At 39.8% G+C, this 25,437-nt stretch overlaps 1 protein-coding gene across 19 annotated transcripts in view; it reads right to left on the bottom strand.

Moving 5' to 3' along the window:
* The window catches only part of LOC110445868 (twitchin-like), a 191,456-nt gene that overhangs the window by 28,177 nt on the left and 137,842 nt on the right, over positions 1-25,437 (bottom strand). For all 19 annotated transcript variants that reach the window (XM_021490707.1, XM_021490699.1, XM_021490768.1 and 16 more), the window contains 30 exons: positions 23,565-23,759; positions 20,775-20,879; positions 20,327-20,521; positions 19,549-19,842; positions 19,181-19,338; positions 18,715-18,838; positions 17,880-18,182; positions 17,429-17,579; positions 16,628-16,779; positions 16,044-16,162; positions 15,386-15,551; positions 14,581-14,663; positions 13,804-14,023; positions 12,179-12,367; positions 11,620-11,733; positions 11,277-11,381; positions 10,080-10,277; positions 9,198-9,309; positions 8,456-8,628; positions 7,669-7,857; positions 7,142-7,231; positions 6,748-6,920; positions 5,775-5,904; positions 5,227-5,529; positions 4,492-4,603; positions 3,896-4,068; positions 2,584-2,868; positions 1,443-1,608; positions 364-518; positions 80-139 (listed from right to left, as the gene is read on the bottom strand). In XM_021490707.1, the coding sequence (XP_021346382.1) occupies positions 80-139; positions 364-518; positions 1,443-1,608; positions 2,584-2,868; positions 3,896-4,068; positions 4,492-4,603; positions 5,227-5,529; positions 5,775-5,904; positions 6,748-6,920; positions 7,142-7,231; positions 7,669-7,857; positions 8,456-8,628; positions 9,198-9,309; positions 10,080-10,277; positions 11,277-11,381; positions 11,620-11,733; positions 12,179-12,367; positions 13,804-14,023; positions 14,581-14,663; positions 15,386-15,551; positions 16,044-16,162; positions 16,628-16,779; positions 17,429-17,579; positions 17,880-18,182; positions 18,715-18,838; positions 19,181-19,338; positions 19,549-19,842; positions 20,327-20,521; positions 20,775-20,879; positions 23,565-23,759 (4,992 nt within the window). The remainder of the gene's footprint in view (positions 1-79; positions 140-363; positions 519-1,442; positions 1,609-2,583; positions 2,869-3,895; positions 4,069-4,491; positions 4,604-5,226; positions 5,530-5,774; positions 5,905-6,747; positions 6,921-7,141; positions 7,232-7,668; positions 7,858-8,455; positions 8,629-9,197; positions 9,310-10,079; positions 10,278-11,276; positions 11,382-11,619; positions 11,734-12,178; positions 12,368-13,803; positions 14,024-14,580; positions 14,664-15,385; positions 15,552-16,043; positions 16,163-16,627; positions 16,780-17,428; positions 17,580-17,879; positions 18,183-18,714; positions 18,839-19,180; positions 19,339-19,548; positions 19,843-20,326; positions 20,522-20,774; positions 20,880-23,564; positions 23,760-25,437) is intronic.

Here is a 25,437-nt window from a genome sequence, read left to right as displayed (position 1 = left end):
TTTGATCAAAATGAGGGAGTCTACCACCTCCTAATGAGGGAGGGTTGACAGCTATGCACTGTATAAAACGTATACTTACAAAATTTGTCATAGTCACTAATTTTTGGTCCTTTTCCTCTGATCTTTCTACCAAATTCATCTGTAAAATCAAAAGTAGAATTAGTGCAGTCATAATTGAAATATCATACAGCAATATTGCATCATTTATTGAAATACTGGCTGATGCTAATATTATCAAAAGTATTATATAGTATACCCCACTAACTTCATTTTGCAGGGGGTATAATAAGGATATAAACTTTTTACAATGAACAGAATTGGAACACAGTACCCTGTTACACCACAAACAAATTTTCAACACACCTTCCATATGCTTCTTCTTTTTAGATTCAGCATCATCCGTTTTAATCGTAGCTGTAGGTTCACAGGGCTCACTAAGTCCGTAAAGGTTTTCAGCAGCCACACGGAACTGGTACTCTTTGTTACTCTGAAGGCTAGTCACGTTATGGAATGCCATTCTGTAAAGATTTAAAACATTCAAGTCATGTCATTAGTTTTTGTCAATAAATGTACATCACTGTACAACACAAAATGTTTGTGGGTACTTTCCTTCGTGGTTTGAAGCCATTTAGATCGTTTCATGATACGAACTTTCGTGGATATCCTATATTAACATTAATTCAGCAGACATGTGTATCATTCAAATTTGTTGTATTTATTTTTGTGGTTTAAAAACAACCNCGGGCGTATAAAAACCACGAATGTTTATACACAACGACGATTTCATGTTATACAGTACAACAATTAGTCTACCACTGATACCTCATGTTTATCTGATACATTCTTAACTCATTCACCCCTAAAATTTCATAATGAACTATTCCAACCTTTGAATTGGAAGAGCTCAAATGTGTCTTAAGGGGTTAATGAGTAAATGGCACATCAATAAATAAAGTAGCACAGGGCAGCACAGTTTAACATTGTCTAGTCTGTCAATAAGACATTGACCTGCCATCAACAAAACTAACTTCTGATCAGAACAAACTTGGCTTTCATAAATACAAGGGGCCATGGGGTTTAACCCACCTGAGTTGTAAAAACATTGTTATTTGTTGTTGTGATGTGACAAAAACAAGTATTACATATATTCCAAATATGGCTATGACTATATACATCTATACATAGCAGGTAATTGTCAAAAATAATTGAAACAATAAAATAATGTAAAAACATAGTAAAATTCCTCCCAAGGAAGGATTGGGTGACCGTAGGACCTCACCATCAATGAAGAGTATTTGATTCCAGTACACCTGGGTCTGAAGATAACGATTGTTGAAATTTTAGCCAATTTGACCCAGGCTTGGGTCAATGGGTAGATAACCAATGTATTTTGGTGGGAGATGTAACACATGGGTCAAAGATAACTGTAGGAGTGATTGTACCTTGTACTTGCTATGCGGACCCAGTGCTGTGATGGGGGCTCGCATTTCTCAATCACGTAACCAGTGATGAAGCTGCCACCATCATTCATTGGAGGTTTCCAGGACAAAACAACTGAATCTTCACGAATATTTTCCGCGACAGGGAAGCGTGGAGGATCAGGGCGATCTGTAACATAGATTATTCATATAGTACACAATAGTTTATAACATATAAAGCCTGTTAAATGTTACCTTCAGGTTCACATAGGTGTGTATCTGTCATTGTTAATAGAAACAGAAGAGACATGCTGAGGTTCATCAGTTTTTAAGTGGCTTTTCTTTCACCTACTTCCCTACAATATATTTTAGCAAACTATTGGCTCAATATTAGTAGGACTTTAAGCCTTTTAACATCATTCAGATCTAGAAGTCAATTTAGTATTTTAACAAATTCGACTTAATTGTCCCTCAATACAGATTAAGGTTATTCCTGTTTTCGTAAATATTGAAGCTCCACATCATCCTGACATCTCAGCAAGATATTAGCCAAATAACTTGTCATTAGACTTTAAATTTAGTTGTTAAGAAGTTTTTTGTGTGTTGTAACAAATTTGGCCGCTGTGATTTGAATCCTAGACAAGGTATTTTCTTTTTGCAAAATGTATGGCGCTTTATTTCAGCAAAGCTGCAGGCATATATCATACAAGATAACTGCCTCCCACTAACAGTATCAGAGCCATGAATATGTATATAATGGCTATGGCATGTATGCAGTTAGTCGAGGTTATATCACACTAATATTATTGCTATGTGTACTTCTACATTGACATGACAGATATAACTTATGTACTCTCCTGATAGCCTCATTAAAATAGGCCATTATTCGTTTGCATGTCATCCTCAGTTAAATGCACTAGTATATCATATGTTCTGATTTATCTATAAAGTAATGTACACACGATTAACTTGTATTTTAATTAGATACCATTAATTTGTACTTTAATTACATACCATTAACTTGTATTTTAATTACATACCATTAATTTGTATTTTAATGACATACCATTAATTTGTATTTTAAGTAGATACCATTAATTTGTACTTTAATTACACACCATTAACTTGTATTTTCATATCATTAATTTGTATATAAATGACATACCATTAATCTGTATTTTAATGACGGCTTCATCTGTGCCAAGATCATTTTCAAGGACGATCCTGAATGGTCCATCATGCTCCTTGGTGGCATGGTTAATGGTGAGGACGGCATGTCTCTCCCCTACCTCCTCTGAGTAATCTTTACCCCGTACATCTTGACCGTCTCGTACCCATCGCACAGATGGTTTGGGGTTGCCAGTGAATGGAATTTTCAGCACAACTGGTTCACCCTTTTCAAATGTACTAACATCCTTGAACCTTGCTGGTACATTGACCTTGGGAGGAGCTGTAGATATAACATGAGACAATATTTGGTTGACATTATATCAAATTAGCTTGTGTTTTAATTACTGAATCTCAATTTCCATAATAGTTTTTCAAAAGGCAGCAAATGTATATTTCAATGAAATACAAGTATTTGACATGACTGCCTTTCAAAAATTTTCCAATTATTTATAGTGTTTCTTTCATCAAATTGGAGTGTATGTGAAATTTTCAACTCTTTATGTTATTATTATAATTTTTAGAGAAACCACAAACATGGTTCTCTTTACTTGTTTTAGGTGAAAATTTCACTCTTTCCATAATTCAACATCTCACAGTGCAAAGTTAACAAGAGGTTTCATTCCTTTAGGTAAGGTGTTTGTAGACTTGTAAGATTGGACAATAATAGTTCAGGTTGTTCAAAACAAAATATACAACCCTGAATAATAAAATAAAACTACTGTGAAGTGGGACATAAAACGCCCGTCAAAAGTTCACTGAGCACCTGTTTGTATCGTTGAAATATATGAAATATTTGTGAGTAATTGATGTTAAAGGAGAAATGATTAAACAAACGTGGTATTTAATCAATGAGTGCAATAATACATGATGGAATGGATGTGCTATTGCATTTAATGACACCAAATGAAATAAGTCTATTAATTATGATCAGATAATTGTGATAACACTGACTCCACTGATTCAGGGGGCATAACTCTGTAAATTATGGTCAGATAATGGTGGTTATCCAACTTGTCTGAGCTCTCGTGATAAGTAACCGTTCTATGAAGTGCGCCATTAATCCATTCAAAAAATATCGAGCAGAAGCTGTTTCAGAAATTAAACAAATGGGGCATAACTCTGTAAATTAATTCCAGATAATGGTAGTTATTAAAAACATCTAAGCTCCAATGGCAATTAATATTTCTATGAAGTTTGAAGTAAATCTGTTGAAAATTACTCAAGAAATTGTGTGGACACTATTCGGCAATTTAATAACGGAGCATAACTCCATAATTTATGACGTGCAATGCAAAGTGAAAGCATACATCTAATTTCCAGATCAGCCCTGGAGCTGCGAGATCCTCCCTTGTTTACAGCACGGACAGAATACTCGTCTTGATCCTCTCCGAACACATCCCTAATGGCCATGGAGTAGTGGTTACCATCATTTGTGATCTCATATTTATTGTCATCAAACAGCTCGCGACTTCCCTTGAACCTGAAAATATAAATTTCTTGTTCTAAACTGGCAGGAGCGATTAATGTGATTTTTCTTAGATGCAGGCTGTGTTTATTAAATTAAAATTAAATGAATATACAACAAGTATGACACAAGATCTATCAACTTTACAAAAATCACTCAGATGGGGTTCTTAGTATGAGAGGAAACCTGAGTACCAGGAGAAAACATGAGGCTAGTCAGATGACCTTTTACCTTTTCACATCAGATTTGGGAATCAACCCCAGCTGTCTATGTGAAATTGCTAAGCATAATTAACCACTGCAAAACCCAATTGTTCATGTGTTTATATAATTTCTTATCATGCAACGTATCCAAATTGTTCTTCCTCATTGCCTGATATATTCATGATTTTGAAGCACAAATAAAATGTTATCCAAAAATACTATTCAAAATGCTTACCATGTAACATCTGGTTTAGGTGTGCCAGTGATTTCAACCTCAAATCTGGCGGTCTTTCCAGCAACACACTGACTCTTTCTTAGTCCCGTAACAAACTCTGGCAATATAGCCGCTGTTGAGATAAAACATGTACCTGTATCTTTCTGAAAAACTCAACGAGCATTTCTAATGGTTTTCATTTGAATGGTAACAATCTACAGTCACCATTTTGCATGATATGACAGGTTTCTAACATAGTTGTGAATTAAACTTCCATCAAATGTTCTTCATATCTTCAGACTCTTCAAAATGATATGGATAAGTTGTTACCGTTTACAAATATATGAATAATAATTCGAGGTTCTTATATACCGCTTTATCACAACCTAGTTTGTAGGTCATCTCAAAGCAGTTCACCGATTAACATCCGTGGTTATAGGACCTTTGCAACCAGCCAATATCTTTCTCAACTCCCTGGGGAGCATACAGTCGGTGTTGCCATTTCAGCGCTCACAGCTAGCATTCAGCAATTCCAGCACTGCCCAACCACATACTCATTTACAGCTGAGTAGACTGGAACAAGCGGAGTAAAGTATCTTGTTCAAAGATACAACACAATGTCGTGATGTGACTCGAACCCGCAACCCTTCAGTCACGAGTCTAGCATCCTACCACTAGACAACCATGCCTCCTGATATACAATCATATCACACAAAGAGCATGCTTTCAGACATTGACCTCCATTCACCAACCCACCATCAGGATCCTTGATCTTTACACTAGTAGATGCCATGGAAGGTTTGCTCATGCCAGCCTCATTCTCGGCATACACACGGAATTCGTACTGCTTGTCCTCGATAAGGTTGGACACGTTAAAGATGTTTGGGGTACAGATCTGATTGTTGACGCGGCTCCAGTTGTCGGTACGGTGCTCCTTCTTGTCTATCCAGTACCCAAGGATGCGACCACCACCATCGGAATGGGGCTTGGCCCAGGTGAGACTGGCAAAGTCTCCACCCACCTGTGTAACCTCAGGTACACCTGGAGATCCCGGGGCATCTGTACAGGTAGGACAGTACATGTAAGACAAATGATATATACAATTGTTCCTGGAACACAGGAATTTAAGGCTGGTGACAGTAAGTCAATGAATATTAATGTTATAGTTTTAGTTATATTTCAGAAACATTATTCCAAGAAATATGAAATTAGAGCAAATATCAAGCGAATTTGGTTTAATATTTATGAAATTTCAAAAATGAAAATAAACACACACAGCATTTAAATATATATATTTCACATACCAAATGGCATTTTGGCCACAATTGGATTTTCAGCCTTGAGTGGTTCAGACTGTCCGAACTCGTTGACGGCAGAAACTCTGAACAAGTATTGGTGGTTCTCAACTAGACCCTGAACATCCTGCTTGGTATCCTAAACAAAAACAAGAGGCCCACGGGGCTCAACAGTTACACTGAGTCAAGTTATGAATGATACACATAATATCAAGCATCTTTGAAATAAATAAGATCTAAAGACCGACTAAAAAACAAGCTGCTTTCACCCTTCACACAGGGCTCTTCAGGTTTATTTCAAAAGGACAACATCGTGAGGCCACAATAACATGTCATCACACTACAATAATAACGTGACGTCGCAATGTTCACAAGATTGGTGGACAAACTAGCACAAAATTTTACTGTGGCCTGTTTAGACTTGGTTTTAATATTTTGATTAATTGGTCTTCTTTCTTTTCTCTTACCCGTAGAATTCCGGGATAGCGTCGGATGAAAATAACTGATATAAAGGTACATGTAATACATCTACGGCACATGCATGAAAATATTCATCAACTCATTCACCCCTACAATTTTAAACTGGACTTGCCCGATCATGGATTTGGTATGGGTTCAAAGTAAAATTTTGCGCTTGTTTGTCCACCAATCTTGTATAGTTTTTAATTATAATCGATAAAGATATACCATTATTTCCTCGATTGGGCCCTGCCCCTCTGCCCCAACATTGAAACTCCTTGGCATAAGGATGCTGCAGATCAATTCAGGTTAAAACTACTTTACCAACCAGGTACTGTTAGGAGTGTGAAGGTTTAAACCCATAAGTTCCTCTATTGGGTCCCAACCCTCTGCCCCACATTTGACAGTAGAATCCTTGCTTAAACATCGACAGTTATAACTATAAGATTTGACACTGACAGTAGTTTACCTTACAGGGACAGTTATAACAATAAAACTTGAAGCTGACAGTTGGCTTATTTACCTTGCAGCGAGACGACACTGTGACCCAGTATGGTTTGCCAATCTCTTGCCTCTCCACCACGTAGTGTGATAGCTTTCCTCCACCTAGCTCCCTAGGGGGCTTCCAGGAAAGACTACATGTGCTTTTTGTGATTTCTGACACCGCTAGGGGCCCACTCGGAGATCCAGGTGGACCTACAATGATACAATTGGATTTTATAATTGTCATTTATCAAAAACTTATATATCAAACCAATGGTCCATATAGCCTGTATTGAACTTTATTATCAGGCCCCATCTGGTCTATAAAATATCAAAACTTGGATATTCAAATCAAAATTATTGTCTTATGCTTATATAACTGATATATTTGCTCAAAATGAGACATTTAAGGGGAGATAACCTGCACTACTTACTGACAACTCCCAGCTTGAAGCTTGTACTTGCTGCTCCGCTGGGATTAGACACCTTGACCTGGTAACCTCCAGTGTCATCTTCGACAGATTCTGAAGGAATAAATAAAACACATTCAAACATTTCATTCAGGCGATTCCAACTTTGATCCAAAAGAACACCACAAACACAACATACACAAGATCCATAATATATTATCAACTTCTGCATATTACCATAAAGTGGAACATAGGCATTAATCGTCATTGTCAGCAGTTAAGGAATTATGTATTGGATAAAAAGAAAAGATCAGAAATTGTCTTCCAATGACTATTTGATTTTGTATGATCAGTAAGAAGTTTACATTGACACATTCACCCCTAAAGTCACATTTGAACTCTTCCAACTCAATGGTTGGAATAGTTCATTATGAAATGTCAGGGGCGAATGAGCTAATGTCATGGAATAGGCCTGATCAGCGATATTACTAATGCTTATAGTTATCCAATCTCATTAGCATATTCAAAATAGAAAGTGAAAGAACGGGTACCTTTGAGAACTAACACAACATAATCATCAAACTCTGTGATCTTCACACGTCCACCTTCTTTCAATTCACGTCCATCTTTCAAAACACTGACTTCGAACGGTCCCGTTCCACTGAAGGGAACCTTGATCTTGAACTGGTCTCCAAGCTCCACCTGTTTGTCAGGAAGTGACTTCTCCATTCGGGGAGGAGCTAAAACACATACATCACATGATTTTCTATATTTAAGCAGGATCTTATATAAACACATATGGGATACCCACATTACTGAAGAAAAAGAACAGACTGGATCAAATTGATAAGGTTTTTTTCGAACAAACAGGTGCAAGATAAAAACTCAATTATCTGAAATTGAGCGAGATCAGGTTCTCAGTTGAGGGCTAATGTAAGATTCTGTAACATCCCAAGCTCGACTTAAGCCTCAGTTGTGATTATATTACAGAATCTTAGCCCTCGATTGAGATTCATTTATGTGCACATTGAGATTATTATCTTCTTGCTTAATGGTGATTTGTTAGCCTTTTTTGTTTAACAATTATAATGAATACTATTATCCATGTTTGTTGTAGAGCGCTTTAGAGTAATGTTACAAATGATATAGGGCTCTATACAAATGTTGTATAGTATTATTATTATGAATCATTATAACCCGATCTCGCTCGCGCAATTACAGATTTTATTCTTCTGTTTCTTTACAACAGGATGTCACAGAATAGTTGTTGCACAGAACATGCTTGATGATCGGAGGGGTTGATAGATTGCTACATAACCTATAGAATACATGACTTACACATGACAGCAAGTTGGCAGGAACAGGATTCCCGTCCCAAATTATTTGAAATTTCACAGCGGATTTCTCCGGCATCACTTTCCCCGACATCAGAGAGTGTGAACAGAAAGTTGTCATCGTTCTGGGTGAGCTTAGTGCGGCTGGTGTTACCGATGGGAACGCCATTCTTATACCTAAACAAAACATACATCAGGAAGTGTTCTATGGTTGGTGTTACCGATGGGAACGCCATTCTTATACCTAAACAAAACATACATCAGGAAGTGTTCAATGGCTGGTTTTGTTATAATAGAACTTGGTCTTTTATTATGATCGCAAGGAACATGTAAAGAACTTGAATACAATTGACTGATTATTTTACTATTTTAGTACGATTTGTACAGCTTACCTCATCAATAACTACATAATAACTTTTTCAGATCCTGTTGTGTTACTTGTTGTAAAATTGTCATTTTCAAAAAGTCAATATTTCTTAAACAAACAAAAGTTGACAGAATTTGTATCACACAAAGGACTTCGGGTGTCATGGGTCGTTTTTGGCCAAACAAAAAGTAAAAATTTCAACTTGAATTTATTTACCAATTTCTGTTATAAGCAACATATGCTATCTTTCTTATAACCACTAATTCTAAATCCCCGATGAGGCCAGAAATGACCCTTAACACCCCTAGTCCTTTACCCTGAGTTTGTAAAGTTAAGACATAAACAGGGAGAGGGATGACAGTTGGTTGAGTTGACCTACCAACTGACTTCAGGCAGGGGCTTGCCATGTGTCTGGACGGAGAATGTGACCTCACCCCCGAGAGGGGCCTTCTCATTGTACAGCTTCTTAGTAAACTCGGCTGCTGATCCGACTGGAACAGACAAAACATACAATCAACAGTGAATCTTACAGAACCGCAGTGCTACAATTACTTGGCTGTGTCATCAGGAGAGAGTTGTCTCCCCTGGTGTTGCTGGACTTGTGGGACCTTTTGCCTGCATGTGTAACCTATTACCTAAGTATATATATATTTGGTTCATGGGTTCATGAATTTGTGCAGGATGTGTAAAAATATACATCCCTCATTGCATATATCAAATAAGGGGTAAAGAGCGTGAAAAAAATTCACAGCATTTTTTGCACAAATCTCACATTGTTGCATATAGCAAAAATGACTGAATCTTTTTACATGGCTGTATCCTCACCTTCATATTTTTTTTAAATAATAGAACTCTGCCACTGGCTATCTTAATCCTCAGAGGATATGTAAAATGATTATTTGTTAAGGGGAAGTTGTCTTGACCGGATTTTATCTAGAGACAGACTGAGCGACAGACGGATGAACAAGCTGATTCCAGTCTACACCTCTGATATATTTTACAAGCAGCTACGTAAGTGTTACTTTAGTGTACATGTCAAATGTATGCTTGCCAACTTTTTGAAATTACCATGGGGGAGATTACGTGTGCTAAGACTTAAAAGCTTTTGAGCTGTTAAATGAAATCACCAGATCTTAGAAAAAAGAAATAGTTAAGCACATTCACTGGTTGAAAATGCTCAATCTTAGGGTCCAAAATCGGGATTCTCCCTTCGAAATAGGGAGAGTTTGCTAATGTCTCATATCAGACTCATTTCACATACCAATGGGCTCCTTGATTTTGATTGGTGCTGTATTCAGACTGTACTCTCCGACCCCAGCAGCAGTAATGGCGGCCACACGGAACTCAAATTCCTCCCCTTCAGGAAGGTCATTGATAGTGAAGTAGGGTTCACGCACATTGAAGTTGTTAGCCTTGGTCCATGTGTCAGAGTTCTTGGGCTTTTTCTCGATTACATAGCCTGAAAAACAAGATTAGTCTTAATAGTCACCGGAGTTGTAAAACAATTATCTATTTTTGTGATGTGACAAAGAACTAGAAGGATCTTGGTGCCCGCCATGAAAGGATCTTTTTCAGATCTACAAAAGATTATCTTTTACCTTCTTTGCTCTTCATTTTCCTTAAAGGTGCTGCAATGGAACCTGCTTATTATGATATTCTATTTGCGAGAGAAAAATATCAAAATAACCCATAAATTATAATCAATGTCCACCTGCTTTCAAACAAAGCTTTGGGAAGATGGGAGAAAATACATCATCCCCTATGATGAGGGTATGTCAAATAATCTCAACCCTCATGGTGAGATATTTGAATGCCTAACCCTCATGGTGAGATATTTGAATGCCTAATCCTCATCTTGAAGCAAAAATCTTGTTAGGCAATAAAAAAAAAAGAAGCTTAAGTTGACATTTAACTGATCCCCTCATGTTAGGGGCAAGGTATGTTAATCATTCTAATCAAGGTCCAGGATGATCATGAATTATTTTTAACTCATTCACCCCTGAAGACACATTTGAACTCTTCCAATTCAAAGGTTGGAACGGTCCATTATGAAATTTCAGGGGTGAATAAATTGTAATCATAGTATGCTGGTGACGTTTATATCCCTCTATGGTGAATATAATGTTATCCTAGTTCCTCTGTACATGTGTCTATCCATTTTTGTGTTCAGGTCAGTTTTGGATATTACCCTAGTTCCTCTGTACATACGAGTATATGTCTACCCATTTGTGGGTTCAGGTCAGTTTTGGACTAATTACTTTACCTGGGGTCATGCAATTTCACATATTTATGCATCTTCATAAGTACAACATGTTGCATGACATTTGTGTGACCTTGACCTTTGACTGACCTGTACGACCTTGCTTTAGTTCATAAGTGTGGGAGGGGGGGATGTCCATTTCTTAATAACATATTTCTAGATTACAAGAATAAATTTCAATAGCTACAATTAACTTACCCGTGACTTTGCTACCTCCATCATTCTTGGGTGGTTCCCATTTCAGGTCAATATAGGTTCTGCCAATAGCAGAGGGTACTGGTGTGCCAGGTGCTCCAGACTTGCCTGTTGAAAAAAGCCACAATATTTGTTATCAAGAAAGAAAAAATCAAAACACTGAATTAGTGTCATACTAACAAAGGTCTGGTAAAACAAGCTAACAGGATGACACTGTCCAGGACAGGAAACCTCGTCACACATAATTATTGTGTAGATTAACATATCAGAGAGCAGTATTGTTATTAGTTAGTTATACACAGATTTGAGTACCATTAACCCACTAGGAGAGACGAACTGTACTTACCATACTTCGGTTTGGGTATGACAGGGCCAATCACTGCACTTGGTTCTCCCAGGCCTGCCACATTCTTTGCCCTTACTCGAAATTCATACTCTTTGTCCCTCTTCAGTCCAGGTACTGCAGAAAAAAAATAACCGATTATTATTTTTTTCCAGTTGGGTGAAAATAACGGCTCAATCTCATCAACAAGTTTTAATCCGACCTCTACAACCAGCAACTATTTCATGTTCACAAGTCAACTCAGTTTCATCAGTTGATGAAAGGGGCATGAACTCCGTAAATTGCAGTGGGATAATATGGAGGTTATCAAACATGTCCAAACTTTCATGGTAATTAACCCTCTATGAAATTTGAAGTTAAATTGTTGAAAATTTCTTGAGGTACTGAGCAGATACCATGTAGGCAATTGCATAAAGGAGCGTCATGCTGTAAACTAAAGTTTGATAAGAATGGTTAACAAACTCAACCGAGCTTTTGGGATAATTTATCTTTCTAAGAAGTTTGATGTTTATCCGTTGAATTCAAAGATGCTTTTAATGCAAAATTTTATATTTTTCTTTACCTGTGAAGTTAGTATCTGAACATGGAAGGTCATTAGCAGCTTTCCACCTGCCAGAGTAAGGATCAAGGTATTCAACAACGTATCCCAGGATCTTCTTTCCACCATCACTTTTTGGTTTTGTCCAGCTGAGTGTGACAGAATCCTCATCCACGTCCTCCACTGTTGGCTTACCAGGGGAGTCAGGGGCAGCTATCAACATCAGTAAATATCATTACACACAGGGACAAACTACAGGGGAGTCAGGGGCAGCTATCAACATCAGTAATTATCATTACACACAGCTGCAGGGACCAATCATTAGAAAAGGACAATCATTGTACAGTTTTGGTTGGTTTGTGTTTTACGTCTTTTTAACAGCTATGGTCATTTAAGGATGTGCCAGGTTTTGGTGGTTAAGGAAAGCCAGAGTTCCCGGAAAAACCACCAACCCATGGCCAGTACCTGTGGACTGCCCCACATAGGTCTCGAACCTGTGACCCAGCGGTTGAGGGCTAGTGGTAGCAGAATGTCAGACGGGTTAACCACTTGGCCACCGCAACCCCTCATTTTGAAGAAAAAAAACAATATCATACACAGCAGTATATGACATTTTGATCAAAAGTAAAATTACCGCAAGGTGCCTTTAGTGTAACTGTCAAAATCTAAGACTGCTGCCAGTGGCCGCCATTTCTAATCAGCTTCAAAATTAAAGATTCACAACTTAAGACCAATGAAAATTCAGCATGTGATATAAGATAAAGATCTACCCAGTACTTCCTTAAAGTAAAGTGATAACAAACTTGAACTGTCAACACTAAAAATGGCTGTCTGCAGGTGGCCATCTTATGACATAGAAACCAGACAAGTCATTTCATTACACAGGGACGTACCAGTCATTATACATGGAAACATGATGAGTCATTACTTTACACAGGGACCAGTCATTATATAGAAACCAGACAAGTCATTACATTACACAGGGACCAGTCATTACAGGGAAACATGATGAGTCATTTCATTACACAGGGACCAGTCTTTATATAGAAACCAGACAAGTCATTACATTACACATGGACCAGTCATTATATAGAAATCAAACAAGTCATTACATTACACAGGGACCAGTCATTACATGGAAACATGATGAGTCATTACTTTACACAGGGCCCAGTCATTATATAGAAACCAGACAAGTCATTACATTACACAGGGACCAGTCATTACATGGAAACATGATGAGCCATTACATTCCACAGGGACCAGTCATTATATAGAAACCAGACAAGTCATTACATTACACATGGACCAGTCATTATATAGAAATCAAACAAGTCATTACATTACCCAGGGACCAGTTATTATATAGAAACAAAACAAGTCATTACATTACACAGGGACCAGTCATTACAAAGAAACCAGACAAGTCATTACATTACACAGGGACCAGTCATTACATGGAAACATGATGAGTCATTTCATTACACAGGGACCAGTCTTTACAAAGAAACCAAACAAGTCATTACATTACACAGGGACCAGTCTTTACAAAGAAACAAGACAAATCATTACATTACACAGGGACCAGTCATTACATGCAAAAAATATTTTACTGAACTTCCAGCAAGCTTCTGTCAATACAAACTTACTGTATGGATGTTGAGCAATCACTGATGTAGCAGTCTCTAATGGTTCACTGACTCCATGCTCATTTTCTGCCATGACACGGAAACAATATTCATGACCTTCAACAAGGTCCATGACTTCGAAACTTGTGCCACGTGCATACTTGGTGACACTGTCCCAGTTACCATACTTCTTGTCCATCTTCTCTATACGGTAGTTAGTGATGGGGCTACCACCATCATCCTACAAAGAGAAATTCATTCTCAGAATAACATTAAGCACATAATAATAATAATTATTCGAGGATCTTATATACAGCTTCATCACAACCTAGTTCGTAGGTCTTCTCATGGCGATTCACAAATTATTTTCCGTGGTTAAACGGCCTTTGAAACCAGCCAATCACGTTCTCAACTCCTTGGGTAGCATATACAGCCGGTGCTGCCATTGAGGCGCTCACAGCTAGCATTCAACAATTCTAGCACTGCCTAATCACATACTCATTTACAGCTGAGTAGACTGGAACAAGGGGAGTAAAATATCTTGCTCAAAGATACAACACAGTGCCATGCTGTGACTCGAACCCGCAACCCTTCAGTCATGAGTCCAGCACCCTACCACTACACTACCATGCCGGAAAGACAAACAGCTGGCACTGTTACTTCAGAATACATTTCTAACGTCATTGTGGAAGGTAACATAAATATATACATAAAACATAATAACAGGGATAACTAGCAGTAAAAGGAGGGTAGAAGATATGGCAGAACCCAACGTGATGTCACTGGAGGATCACCTACCCTGGGTGGATACCATGTCAGCTTACAGGAGTCAGGAGTGATATCGTTAACCTCCAGGGGACCCTCTGGTTTACCTGGAGAATCTGTAATACACATAAACAACAAACTCTTACCATAAACATGTAAAACACATATACAACAAACTCTTACCATAAACATGTAATACACATATACAACAAACTCTTACCATAAACACAAACTATTATTTTAAATATATCTAAACAAAAGGCCAGAGGCCTCAATTGCTCACCTGAAAATCTATCATGAATCTACAATGGCAAACAAAATGCTTAGGGGATCTAAGCACATACTTAAAGGAGTATTCTTTTAAACAGTTACACCCATCTCCATACCAAAGCCATGCCACATGACCCCAGTGACCTTTTATACATTTATAGCAATCTATCAATGTTTTCTTTTAAAGTTTGAAGGGCTCCGTCCCTGTAAACTACCAGCAAAATAGAATTATTCAAGCCGTTTAGGTTCTACTGATGTAGTCAGTTAACTCTTTTGATTTATTTATCCATATGACCGTGATAGTAGCTTATAGGTCAAGGTCATTTTATTTCACAAACTTTTAATGGTCTCTATTTGACATACTCTAAAATTTTGTAAGTGATGACTTATAAGTAGAACATTTCAGTCTAAGCTTAAATAACATCAATGGTAAGATTTAATGTGCATGTTACATGTTTACGAAAATATTTCAATTCATAATAAACTTCAGGTTGGTAATTCACAAAGGGCGCCTTTCAAATTAATAAATTTATTTTTGAAATATTTTGAAAATTTGCATTTGACTTACCAACAACAATGACATTGACATAGAGGGAGTCGAAACCCTTCTCATTCTGCAGCATGATGTTGTACTTTCCGGCATCACTCTTCTTGGCGCTTTTGTTGACCAACTTGACCTCCAGGGGGTCATTTATGAATTTGATGCGGCTATCCTCCAGTACACTAGCACCACTCTGTGGAAATGATAAAAAGAATTTAATGATACCTGTGGTCATCTACTGCCAAATGAAGCCAGATGCAACCCAGACACAGCAACTTCTGACAGATACAGTGGCTGTGGAAGTCCCTCTACTGTTCGTAACGGCATAATACATACCGAAAGATCAAAATCTCTCAATGTTCTAACTTTCAACCAATCAGAGGTTCTGACGACCTGGTTCTGATGGTGTGCAGCAGCTAAAATTAATCTTTCCCAATCACACATGACCACCAATCATCACGCAGAGTTTCAAGTGAGTCTGAGAAAACGTTCATAGCAGAAGAATAATAAAAATAATTAATAATTAATAATAAGTTCTAATTGTAATTAGGGGTCATTACAATTCCAGAAGTTCCCCATCATTGCAATAAAGCATCAGAAAAAGGATCACAATGCTATACCTAGATACAAGAACAGAATCAGACAATAATTAGCTTTTGACCAATTCCGTTAAGAATATACTTACCAGACTCCAGGTGGTTTTAGGGGTTGGGTTTCCTATGTATGGTATTACGATCTTGAATTCCTCTCCAGCCTTGGCGATGACGTCCCGAGGAACATAGTCAGGACTGATCTTAGGGGCCACTGTGGACAGATATTGAGATATTAATTTCTTACACCTCAGACAGAGATATCCTACAATATACCCCATGCTAGATTTTTCTATCTTATCCTACCTGTCTGGTACCTTTACGTGACATTTCACAGATTTACACTGCAATGTATTCATCCGCGCATTCACAGCTTGAAATTGACAATCTGCATCAAAAAAGTTCTGTTTTGTCTTTATATGTATTGTTTTGCTGTTGTAAGATATCTGGTGTTGTAGATAAAATATCATCTACACTGAAATACGTTGTCTTCCTTGTAGGGACGGACTACATTTTAACGCGGAAGCATTCAAATGTAGATTTAGTAGTGTATTGGCCATTTTTATCAACGAGGCTCCAGCTGCTGCACCTAGCCGATATTATACAAAAGTTTCATCTTTTTCAATACCCTGATTTCTGTTTTAATCAGAATTGGTTACCTAGTGTTGTATTATCTTACCTGGAGGAGCCCTGGCCATGATGGCATCAGATGTCATTGCGAAATCACCAGGTCCAGCTTCATTGACAGCTGCCACACGAAACTCGTACTCCTTACCATCCTGAAGGCCCTTGCATGTGCATTCGTTGTCCAAAACCTCTCCATAGGTTGCCCTGGTAATGAAACGAAAATAAAAAATTGTTACAACATTTTTTTTAAATGAATTTCACATAATATGAAGTTTTCTTTATTATTTTACCTGATCCAGATTTACATGTATAAATTTAAGCATACACTGTGAAATAAGTATTATTACTAATAAGGGGTTATTACTAATACAGAGGTTGGGGGATCAGCTAGCCAATAGTTTCCCCCTTGTCACTGATACAGAAAAGGGGGAAAGAAACAGTTAGCTATAATAGCTTCGCCCCTAATTGCTTATACAGAATAGGGGGAAGGAATCAGCTAGCCAATAGCTTCCTCCTAGTTACTAATACAGAGAGGGGAAAGAATCAGCTAGCCAATAGTTTCCCGCCAAGCACTTTTTGAACTGTTTATTAACCTTTTTACATTAACACCAAATTTTGATAGGGTGCATATATTTCTGGAAAAAAAGATAAAATGCAATTTTTGAGATGCAACAAAATATACATTTTTAATTTCCTAATTATACATTTCAAGCTTCCTTAAAAATGAGTAAACTCAATTACCCCTTGGAGACACATTTGAACTCTTCCAAGTCAAAGGTTGGAGTAGTTCAGTATGAAATTTCAGGGGTGAATGAGTTGAATGATTCCCATCCATATTTAACTTATCACTAACTTTGTCCATTTGTCGTCTCCCTTCTCACGCTTCTCGACAACGTAGCCACGGATAGGGTTGCCTCCGTCACGGCGAGGCGGTGTCCAGCTTAAACTGATAGAGTCCTCTGTGGTACCAGTACATTTGGGGGTTCCTGGGGCACTGGGTGTATCTAAAGTGGGCAAAAACTCTGTCATTACATCATATGTAGGTACATAAACAACTGTGTTTATCTGTTTATGCCTATCAAATGTATATATGGTTATATTTTTGATGTGGTTGGGATTTCAAATGTTTTAAAGTCTCAACAGCTACATGTATTATTGAATCATTTGAGCATAAAATAGATATAAAATAATGAAAATCCTTTAAATCAACACAAAACTAATGATGAATGAAAAAGTTGATACAAGGGACATATAACTCATATGAAAAATACTAAAATAGTGGAATAGATTGCTTGACCACATACCGAAAGGCAATTTGGCCAAGATGGCCTCATCAGTGACCAGTGCATCGCTGACCCCCATGTTGTTCTCTGCCATCACACGGAACTCATATTTGGTGCCAGGGTCAAGGTTTCTGACCACACAACGTGGTGTGGTGAGGAAGCTGCTGACCTTCATCCACCTATCAGTGCCATCGACTCGTTTCTCCACCACATAGTTGTTGATGGGCTCGCCACCGTCATCTTTAGGAGGGTTCCATTTCAAGGTCAATTCATCTCCATTGATATTTGAAGCAGTCAGAGGACCAGTGGGAGCAGCAGGCTTGTCTGTAAGACAAATAATTATAATGATTCGAGGTTCTTATATACCGCTTTATCACAATCTAGTTCGTAGGTCGTCTCAAAGCGGTTAACAAACTATTATCCGTGGTTATAGGACCTTTGCAACCAGCCAATATCTTTCTCAACTCCCTGGGGAGCATACAGCCAGTGTTGCCATTTAGATGCTCACAGCTAGCATTCAACAAATCCAGCAATTCCCAACCACATACTCATTTACAGCTGAGTAGACTGGAACAAGAGGAGTAAAGTATCTTGTTCATGACTCGAACCTGCAACCCGTCTGTCATGAGCCCAGCATCCTACTACTGTAGTTTACCGTCCCTCCTTAAGACACAGTACAGCAGAGGATTGAATACTTTGACAGGACTAAGAAATTATCTAAATCAACTTTTACCTCATTTTAGAATGTCTTTGATCATTAATGTTATAATGACATGGGATGTATTTTTTTAACATAGCTCCTTTAGATGATATTTATTCTGTGACCTTACTGGTTGTATATTTCAAGTGACCTTACCAAGGACTTTCACACCCAGGCTTGCAGACTCCGTTCCAGATGCATTCTTCAAGGTGACTTTATAGCGTCCTGCGTCGGACCTCTTTGCATTGGTGGTGGTCAACAGAACATGATCATCCTTGACCTTCAAAACAAAAGCCAAAGTCAAGTTGTTTCCTATTGCTTCAGCCTATGATGAATCTAACAACATTGACAGTACACTGATCTAGTGTACAATTATCTAGTTATTGACAGTACAATTATCTAGTTATTTGATTAATATTTTTTTGAAACTGTAGAATAACTAGACATGAGTGGTAAATTATAAACTCATTCACCCCTGAAGACACATTTGAACTCTTCCGATTTAAAGGTTGGAAAAGTTCATTATGAAATTTCAGGAGTGACTGAGTTAAGAACTATTCCTACGTTTTTGTAGACCTTACTTATGTTTCAACCTTCAGTGACCTTGACCTGAGTAAATTACCTTAAGATCAGTGCGGGAATCGTCTTCAATGTCAGTGTCGCCATTGACCCAGGCTGCAGTAGGTTTTGGGAACCCTGTGAAAGGGATCTTGATGGTGATGGTTTGACCAGCCTTCACATTGACATCCTTCACACCAGACATGTCCATGGATGGCTTTTCTGTAATATATTACAGCCTCACATTTACAACAGAATAACAAAACATATTTTGTCAAGTGCTTTCAACCACTTCATTGTTACAAACGTAAAATGTGGCTAATGGACGCACTTCTTATCTCAAATAAAAATCAACAGGGTGAAAAAGAAGACATCTGATATCTTACCCAGCCCTTCATCATCTAATGTATGGAATCGCTCTTCACTACGTACCTGGCTGGTTCTCGACCTTAATCACTGAAGTTGGGTGACTGGCTTCGCCCGGTCCAAAAGCGTTGACAGGGGTTACGCGGAACTGAACCTCGTCACCTTCATTCAAGTTTGGCACCGTACAGGAAGTACCAGCGACCTCAGCGCACTCTTTCCAGTCCTCTCCTGCCTTTTTCTTCTCCACAATATATCCAGTAATCTTACCACCTCCGTCATTGCTGGGCTTCTTCCAGGACAGGTCGACCGAGTTCTTGGTGATTTTGTCAACATTCGGAGCTGATGGCGCACCAGCAGCAACTGTTAATAGAATGCATCAATACATAACAGGACCATATTCAGGTAAACGTCCATGTTAAACAAGAGATAATGATCTGTCAAGTGCTTTCTAAAAATTAGAGATAACAAAAATTGTCAACTGCCAGATGAACAGACCCTGAACTAAACACAATTTGATAAAATGCTACCATCTAGATAGATCGTGGGCTGAAACATAGTTAGTGACTTGAGTTTGGAGTTAAATAACTTTTGTACCCAAGTTAAACAAAAAACAGACAGTACGTATTACAATAATCAGAAACCTCTGCGTTTCGGAAAATATTGGAAAATATATGTCCTGCATGCGCAGAGTAGACCAATGAGATTGAAGCACGCGTGGGAGGTAGGCTGCAGACAGGTTATAAGGGTTCACCTCCTGCTGTTTTTGTGTTCAGGTTGGGTGGCACGCTTGCTTTTACAGTAGATGGAGGACTTATGGTCCCTACCTCCTGGGCCCTGTACTTACAGACTTGGTCCCTCACCAGATGGGAGGGAGTGGCCTTGCTTGGTTTGCCTAATCCACCATCGTTGATTGCCATGACCCTGAATTCCAGCTCTTGACCTTCCTGTAAGTTCATCACAGAGTAGCTTGTGTCTTTCACGGGGAAGTTGTTAACTTGAATCCATTCACCTCCTCGCGGTTTCTTCTCCACCATATAACCTGCACAATATTTTATATCGAGATAGAATATTTTCTTTGACATTTCTGGTTTGGTTGATTAGAGTTACTGTAACATAGGTGAAATAGTCAGTATATAGAATGTCGGAATCAATATCCATTAAATTAGAGTGAAATGGTCCCACAATGTATTTATACATGAAATGACTATCAGAACCAAGGCCTCATAGTATTGCAGCAATCAAAATAAACCTGGTGATCCATATGAGTTTGAAGCTTTGTGACTCTGGCCTACCTTTTATTGGGTTGCCACCATCATTGTCTGGGGCCTTCCATGTAAGATCTGCTGACCTGCGGTCATACTTGGGTATCTGTACATCTCTTGGTGCATCAGGGGTATCTGTGGGTAAAACAATAGTAGGGTGAGGATACTGTGGAGACTCAGAGGGCCTGTATCACCCACCAGGGGCATCTGAGGATTCATATCATAATCTTCTCATTGAAAGTAATATTGCAAATAAGACTCCAGGGAAGGGTTATCTCCCAGGAGCCAATTCAGGTACCATTTTTGTATCCAAGTCTAGGGCCTGTATCACCCACCAGGGGTATCTGTGGGTACAACAATAGTAGGATGAGGATACTGAGGAGACCCAGAGGGCCTGTATCACCCACCAGGGTTATCTGTGGGTAAAACAATAGTAGGATGAGGATACTGAAGCGACTCAGAGGGCCTGTATCCCCCACCAGGGGTATCTGTGGGTAAAACAATAGTAGGGTGAGGATACGGAGGAGACCGAGAGGGCCTGTATCACCCACCAGAATATCTGTGGGGAAAACAATAGTAGGGTGAGGATACTGAGGAGACTCAGAGGGCCTGTAACACCCACCAGGGGTATCTGTGGGTAAAACAATAGTATGATGAGGATACTGAGGAGACTCAGAGGGCCTGTGTCACCCACCAGGGGCATCTGAGGATTCATAACATAATCTTCTCATTGAAAGTAATATTGCAAATAAGACTCCAGGGATGGGTTATGTCCCAGGAGCCAATTCAGGTACCATTTTTGTATCCAAGTCTAGGGCCTGTATCACCCACCAGGGGTATCTGTGGGTACAACAATAGTAGGATGAGGATACTGAGGAGACCCAGAGGGCCTGTATCACCCACCAGGATATCTGTGGGTAAAACAATAGTAGGGTGCGGATACTGAGGAGACTCAGAGGGCCTGTATCACCCATCAGGATATCTGTGGGTAAAACAATAGTAGGATGAGGATACTGTTGAGACTCAGAGGGCCTGTATCCCCCACCAGGGGTATCTGTGGGTAAAACAATAGTATGATGAGAATACTGAGGGGACTCAGAGGGCCTGTATCACCCGCCAGGGGTATCTGTGGGTAAAACAATAGTATGATGAGAATACTGAGGGGACTCAGAGGGCCTGTATCACCCACCAGGATATCTGAGGATTCATAACATAATCTTCTCATTGAAAGTAATATTGCAAATAAGACTCCAGGGAAGGGTTATCTCCCAGGAGCCAATTCAGGTACCATTTTTGTATCCAAGTCTAGGGCCTGTATCACCCACCAGGGGTATCTGTGGGTACAACAATAGTAGGGTGAGGATACTGAGGAGACTCAGAGGGCCTATATCACCCACCAGGATATCTGTGGGTAAAACAACAGTAGGATGAGGATACTGAGGAGACTCAGAGGGCCTGTGTCACCCACCAGGGGCATCTGAGGATTCATAACATAATCTTCTCATTGAAAGTAATATTGCAAATAAGACTCCAGGGATGGGTTATGGCCCAGGAGCCAATTCAGGTACCATTTTTGTATCCAAGTCTTCAAGTTCAGCATCTGTTTAAATAGTAGGATGAGAATACTGAGGAGACTCAGAGGGCCTGTATCACCCGCCAGGGGTATCTGTGGGTAAAACAATAGTAGGGTGAGGAAACTGAGGAGACTCAGAGGGCCTGTATCACCCACCAGGAAATCTGTGGGTAAAACAATAGTAGGATGAGGATACTGAGGCGACTCAGAGGGCCTGTATCACCCACCAGGGGTATCTGGGGGTAAAACATTAGTAGGGTGAGGATACTGAGGAGACTCAGAGGGCCTGTAACACCCACCAGGGGTATCTGTGGGTAAAACAATAGAAGGATGAGGATACTGTGGAGACTCAGAGGGCCTGTATCACCCACCAGGGGTATCTCTGGGTAAAAAAATAGTAGGATGAGGATACTGAGGAGACTCAGAGGGCCCGTATCACCCACCAGGATATCTGAGGATTCATAACATAATCTTCTCATTGAAAGTAATATTGCAAATAAGACTCCAGGGAAGGGTTATCTCCCAGGAGCCAATTCAGGTACCATTTTTGTATCCAAGTCTAGGGCCTGTATCACCCACCAGGGGTATCTGTGGGTACAACAATAGTAGGGTGAGGATACTGAGGAGACTCAGAGGGCCCGTATCACCCACCAGGATATCTGAGGATTCATAACATAATCTTCTCATTGAAAGTAATATTGCAAATAAGACTCCAGGGAAGGGTTATCTCCCAGGAGCCAATTCAGGTACCATTTTTGTATCCAAGTCTTCAAGTTCAGCATCTGTTTAAATAGTAGGATGAGAATACTGAGGAGACTCAGAGGGCCTGTATCACCCATCAGGATATCTGTGGGTAAAACAATAGTAGGATGAGGATACTGAGGAGACTCAGAGGGCCTGTATCACCCACCAGGATATCTGTGGGTAAAACAACAGTAGGATGAGGATACTGTGGAGACCCAGAGGGCCTGTATCACCCANAAATAAGACTCCAGGGATGGGTTATGTCCCAGGAGCCAATTCAGGTACCATTTTTGTATCCAAGTCTTCAAGTTCAGCATCTGTTTATAGTTATAGGGTTGAAATCTCAACTGTTTATAAGTTGTGAACAAGAGACTAAGTCCCTGGGGGTGTGGCCGACCCTAAGGTCAATTCTAATATAATGATTGTGTGCTTCCCTTTATTCCCGGCAATTGTATATTTGGTAATAGAGCAGAGATCTGAACCATTTCAAACTGAAAACTTACCATAAGGATTCTTGGCCAGTGTAGGTTTAGTAGTCTCCAGAGGCTCACTAACTCCGTACATGTTCTCGGCCTTGACACGGAACTTGTACTTTTTGCCCTCCTTGAGCCCCTTGATAGGGTGGGAGGTGCCCTTGACAATACCGGGGACCTTCTCCCAAGTAGTACTGCCTTCCTCACATTTCTCAACAATGTAATCTGTAAAGAGTCATCACAAGACATTAATCTTCCTGTGATACAAACACCAAAGGCACTAGCCCAAGTTACCTCTGGTCCAGACACCAGACATCTATCTGTCACATTGTCTAAGTCTGGTGTCGGGGCCAAATGAAACTCAGGCTGCAAAGACACATACAACAAAAATGTAAATATAACAGATCATCATGTATGTATGCACTGGTTCTGTTAGATATGAAAAATCAAACTTCCATAGGTTTTCTAAATATCTAGAGTCTATACAATGCAAGTAGAAAGAAGATTTTAGTTGTAAAATCAAATGCTTACTGAAAACGAACAAAATTAATTGAATTATGATATGACAATAATCCAATTTTCAAACAATTTTCTAGGATGTGATTTACTATTGATCACAATGTGTTGTCATATTGTATCTAGCTATTCTAAGACAATGTAATTACAGCCACACCTACAGCCACACCTACACCTACAGTCACACACCTACACCTACAGCTATAGCTACAGCCACACCTAAAGCTACAGCTACACCTACAGCCAATCCTACAACTACAGCCACCACACCTACAGCCACACTTACAACTACAGCCACACCTACAGCCACCACACCTACAGCCACACTTACAACTACAGCTACATCTACAGCCAATCCTACAGCTACAGCCACACCTACAGCTACAGCCACACCTACAGCCACCACACATACAGCTACAGCTACACCTACAGCCAATCCTACAGCTACAGCCACCACACCTACAGCCACCACACCTACAGCCACACTTACAACTACACCCACACCTACAGCCACCACACCTACAGCCACCACACCTGCAGCCACACATACAGCTACACCTACAGCCACCACACCTACACCTACACCTACAGCCACCACACATACAGCTACAGCTACACCTACAGCCAATCCTACAGCTACAGCCACCACACCTACAGCCACCACACCTACACCTACACCTACAGCCACCACACATACAGCTACAGCTACACCTACAGCCAATCCTCCAGCTACAGCCACCACACCTACAGCCACCACACCTACAGCCACCACACCTACAGCCACCACACATACAGCCACCACACCTACAGCCACACCTACAGCCACACTTACAACTACACCTACACCTACAGCCAATCCTACAGCTACAGACACACCTACAGCTACAGCCACAACTACAGCTACAGCCACACCTACAGCTACAGCCACACCTACAGTCACCACCCCTCCCAAACCTACCATACCTACAGCCACCACACCTACCACACCTACCATACCTACAGCCACCACACCTACCACACCTACCATACCTACAGCCACCACACCTACCACACCTACCATACCTATAGCTACCACACCTACCACACCTACAGCCACCACACCTACCACACCTACCATACCTACAGCCACCACACCTACCACACCTACCATACCTATAGCTACCACACCTACCACACCTACAGCCACCACACCTACCACACCTACCATACCTACAGCCACCACACCTACCACACCTACAGCCACCACACCTACAGCCACCACACCTACAGCCACACCTACAGCCACACCTACAGCCACCACACCTACAGCCACCATACCTACAGCCACCTACACCTACAGCCACCACACCTACAGCCACACCTACAGCCACCACACCTACAGCCACAC

This window comes from Mizuhopecten yessoensis, unplaced genomic scaffold, assembly GCF_002113885.1.
Source record: "Mizuhopecten yessoensis strain PY_sf001 unplaced genomic scaffold, ASM211388v2 scaffold267, whole genome shotgun sequence".
NCBI lineage: Eukaryota > Metazoa > Mollusca > Bivalvia > Pectinida > Pectinidae > Mizuhopecten > Mizuhopecten yessoensis.
Note: the sequence above shows the minus strand (reverse complement) of the source record. Positions and strands in the feature narration are given on the sequence as shown.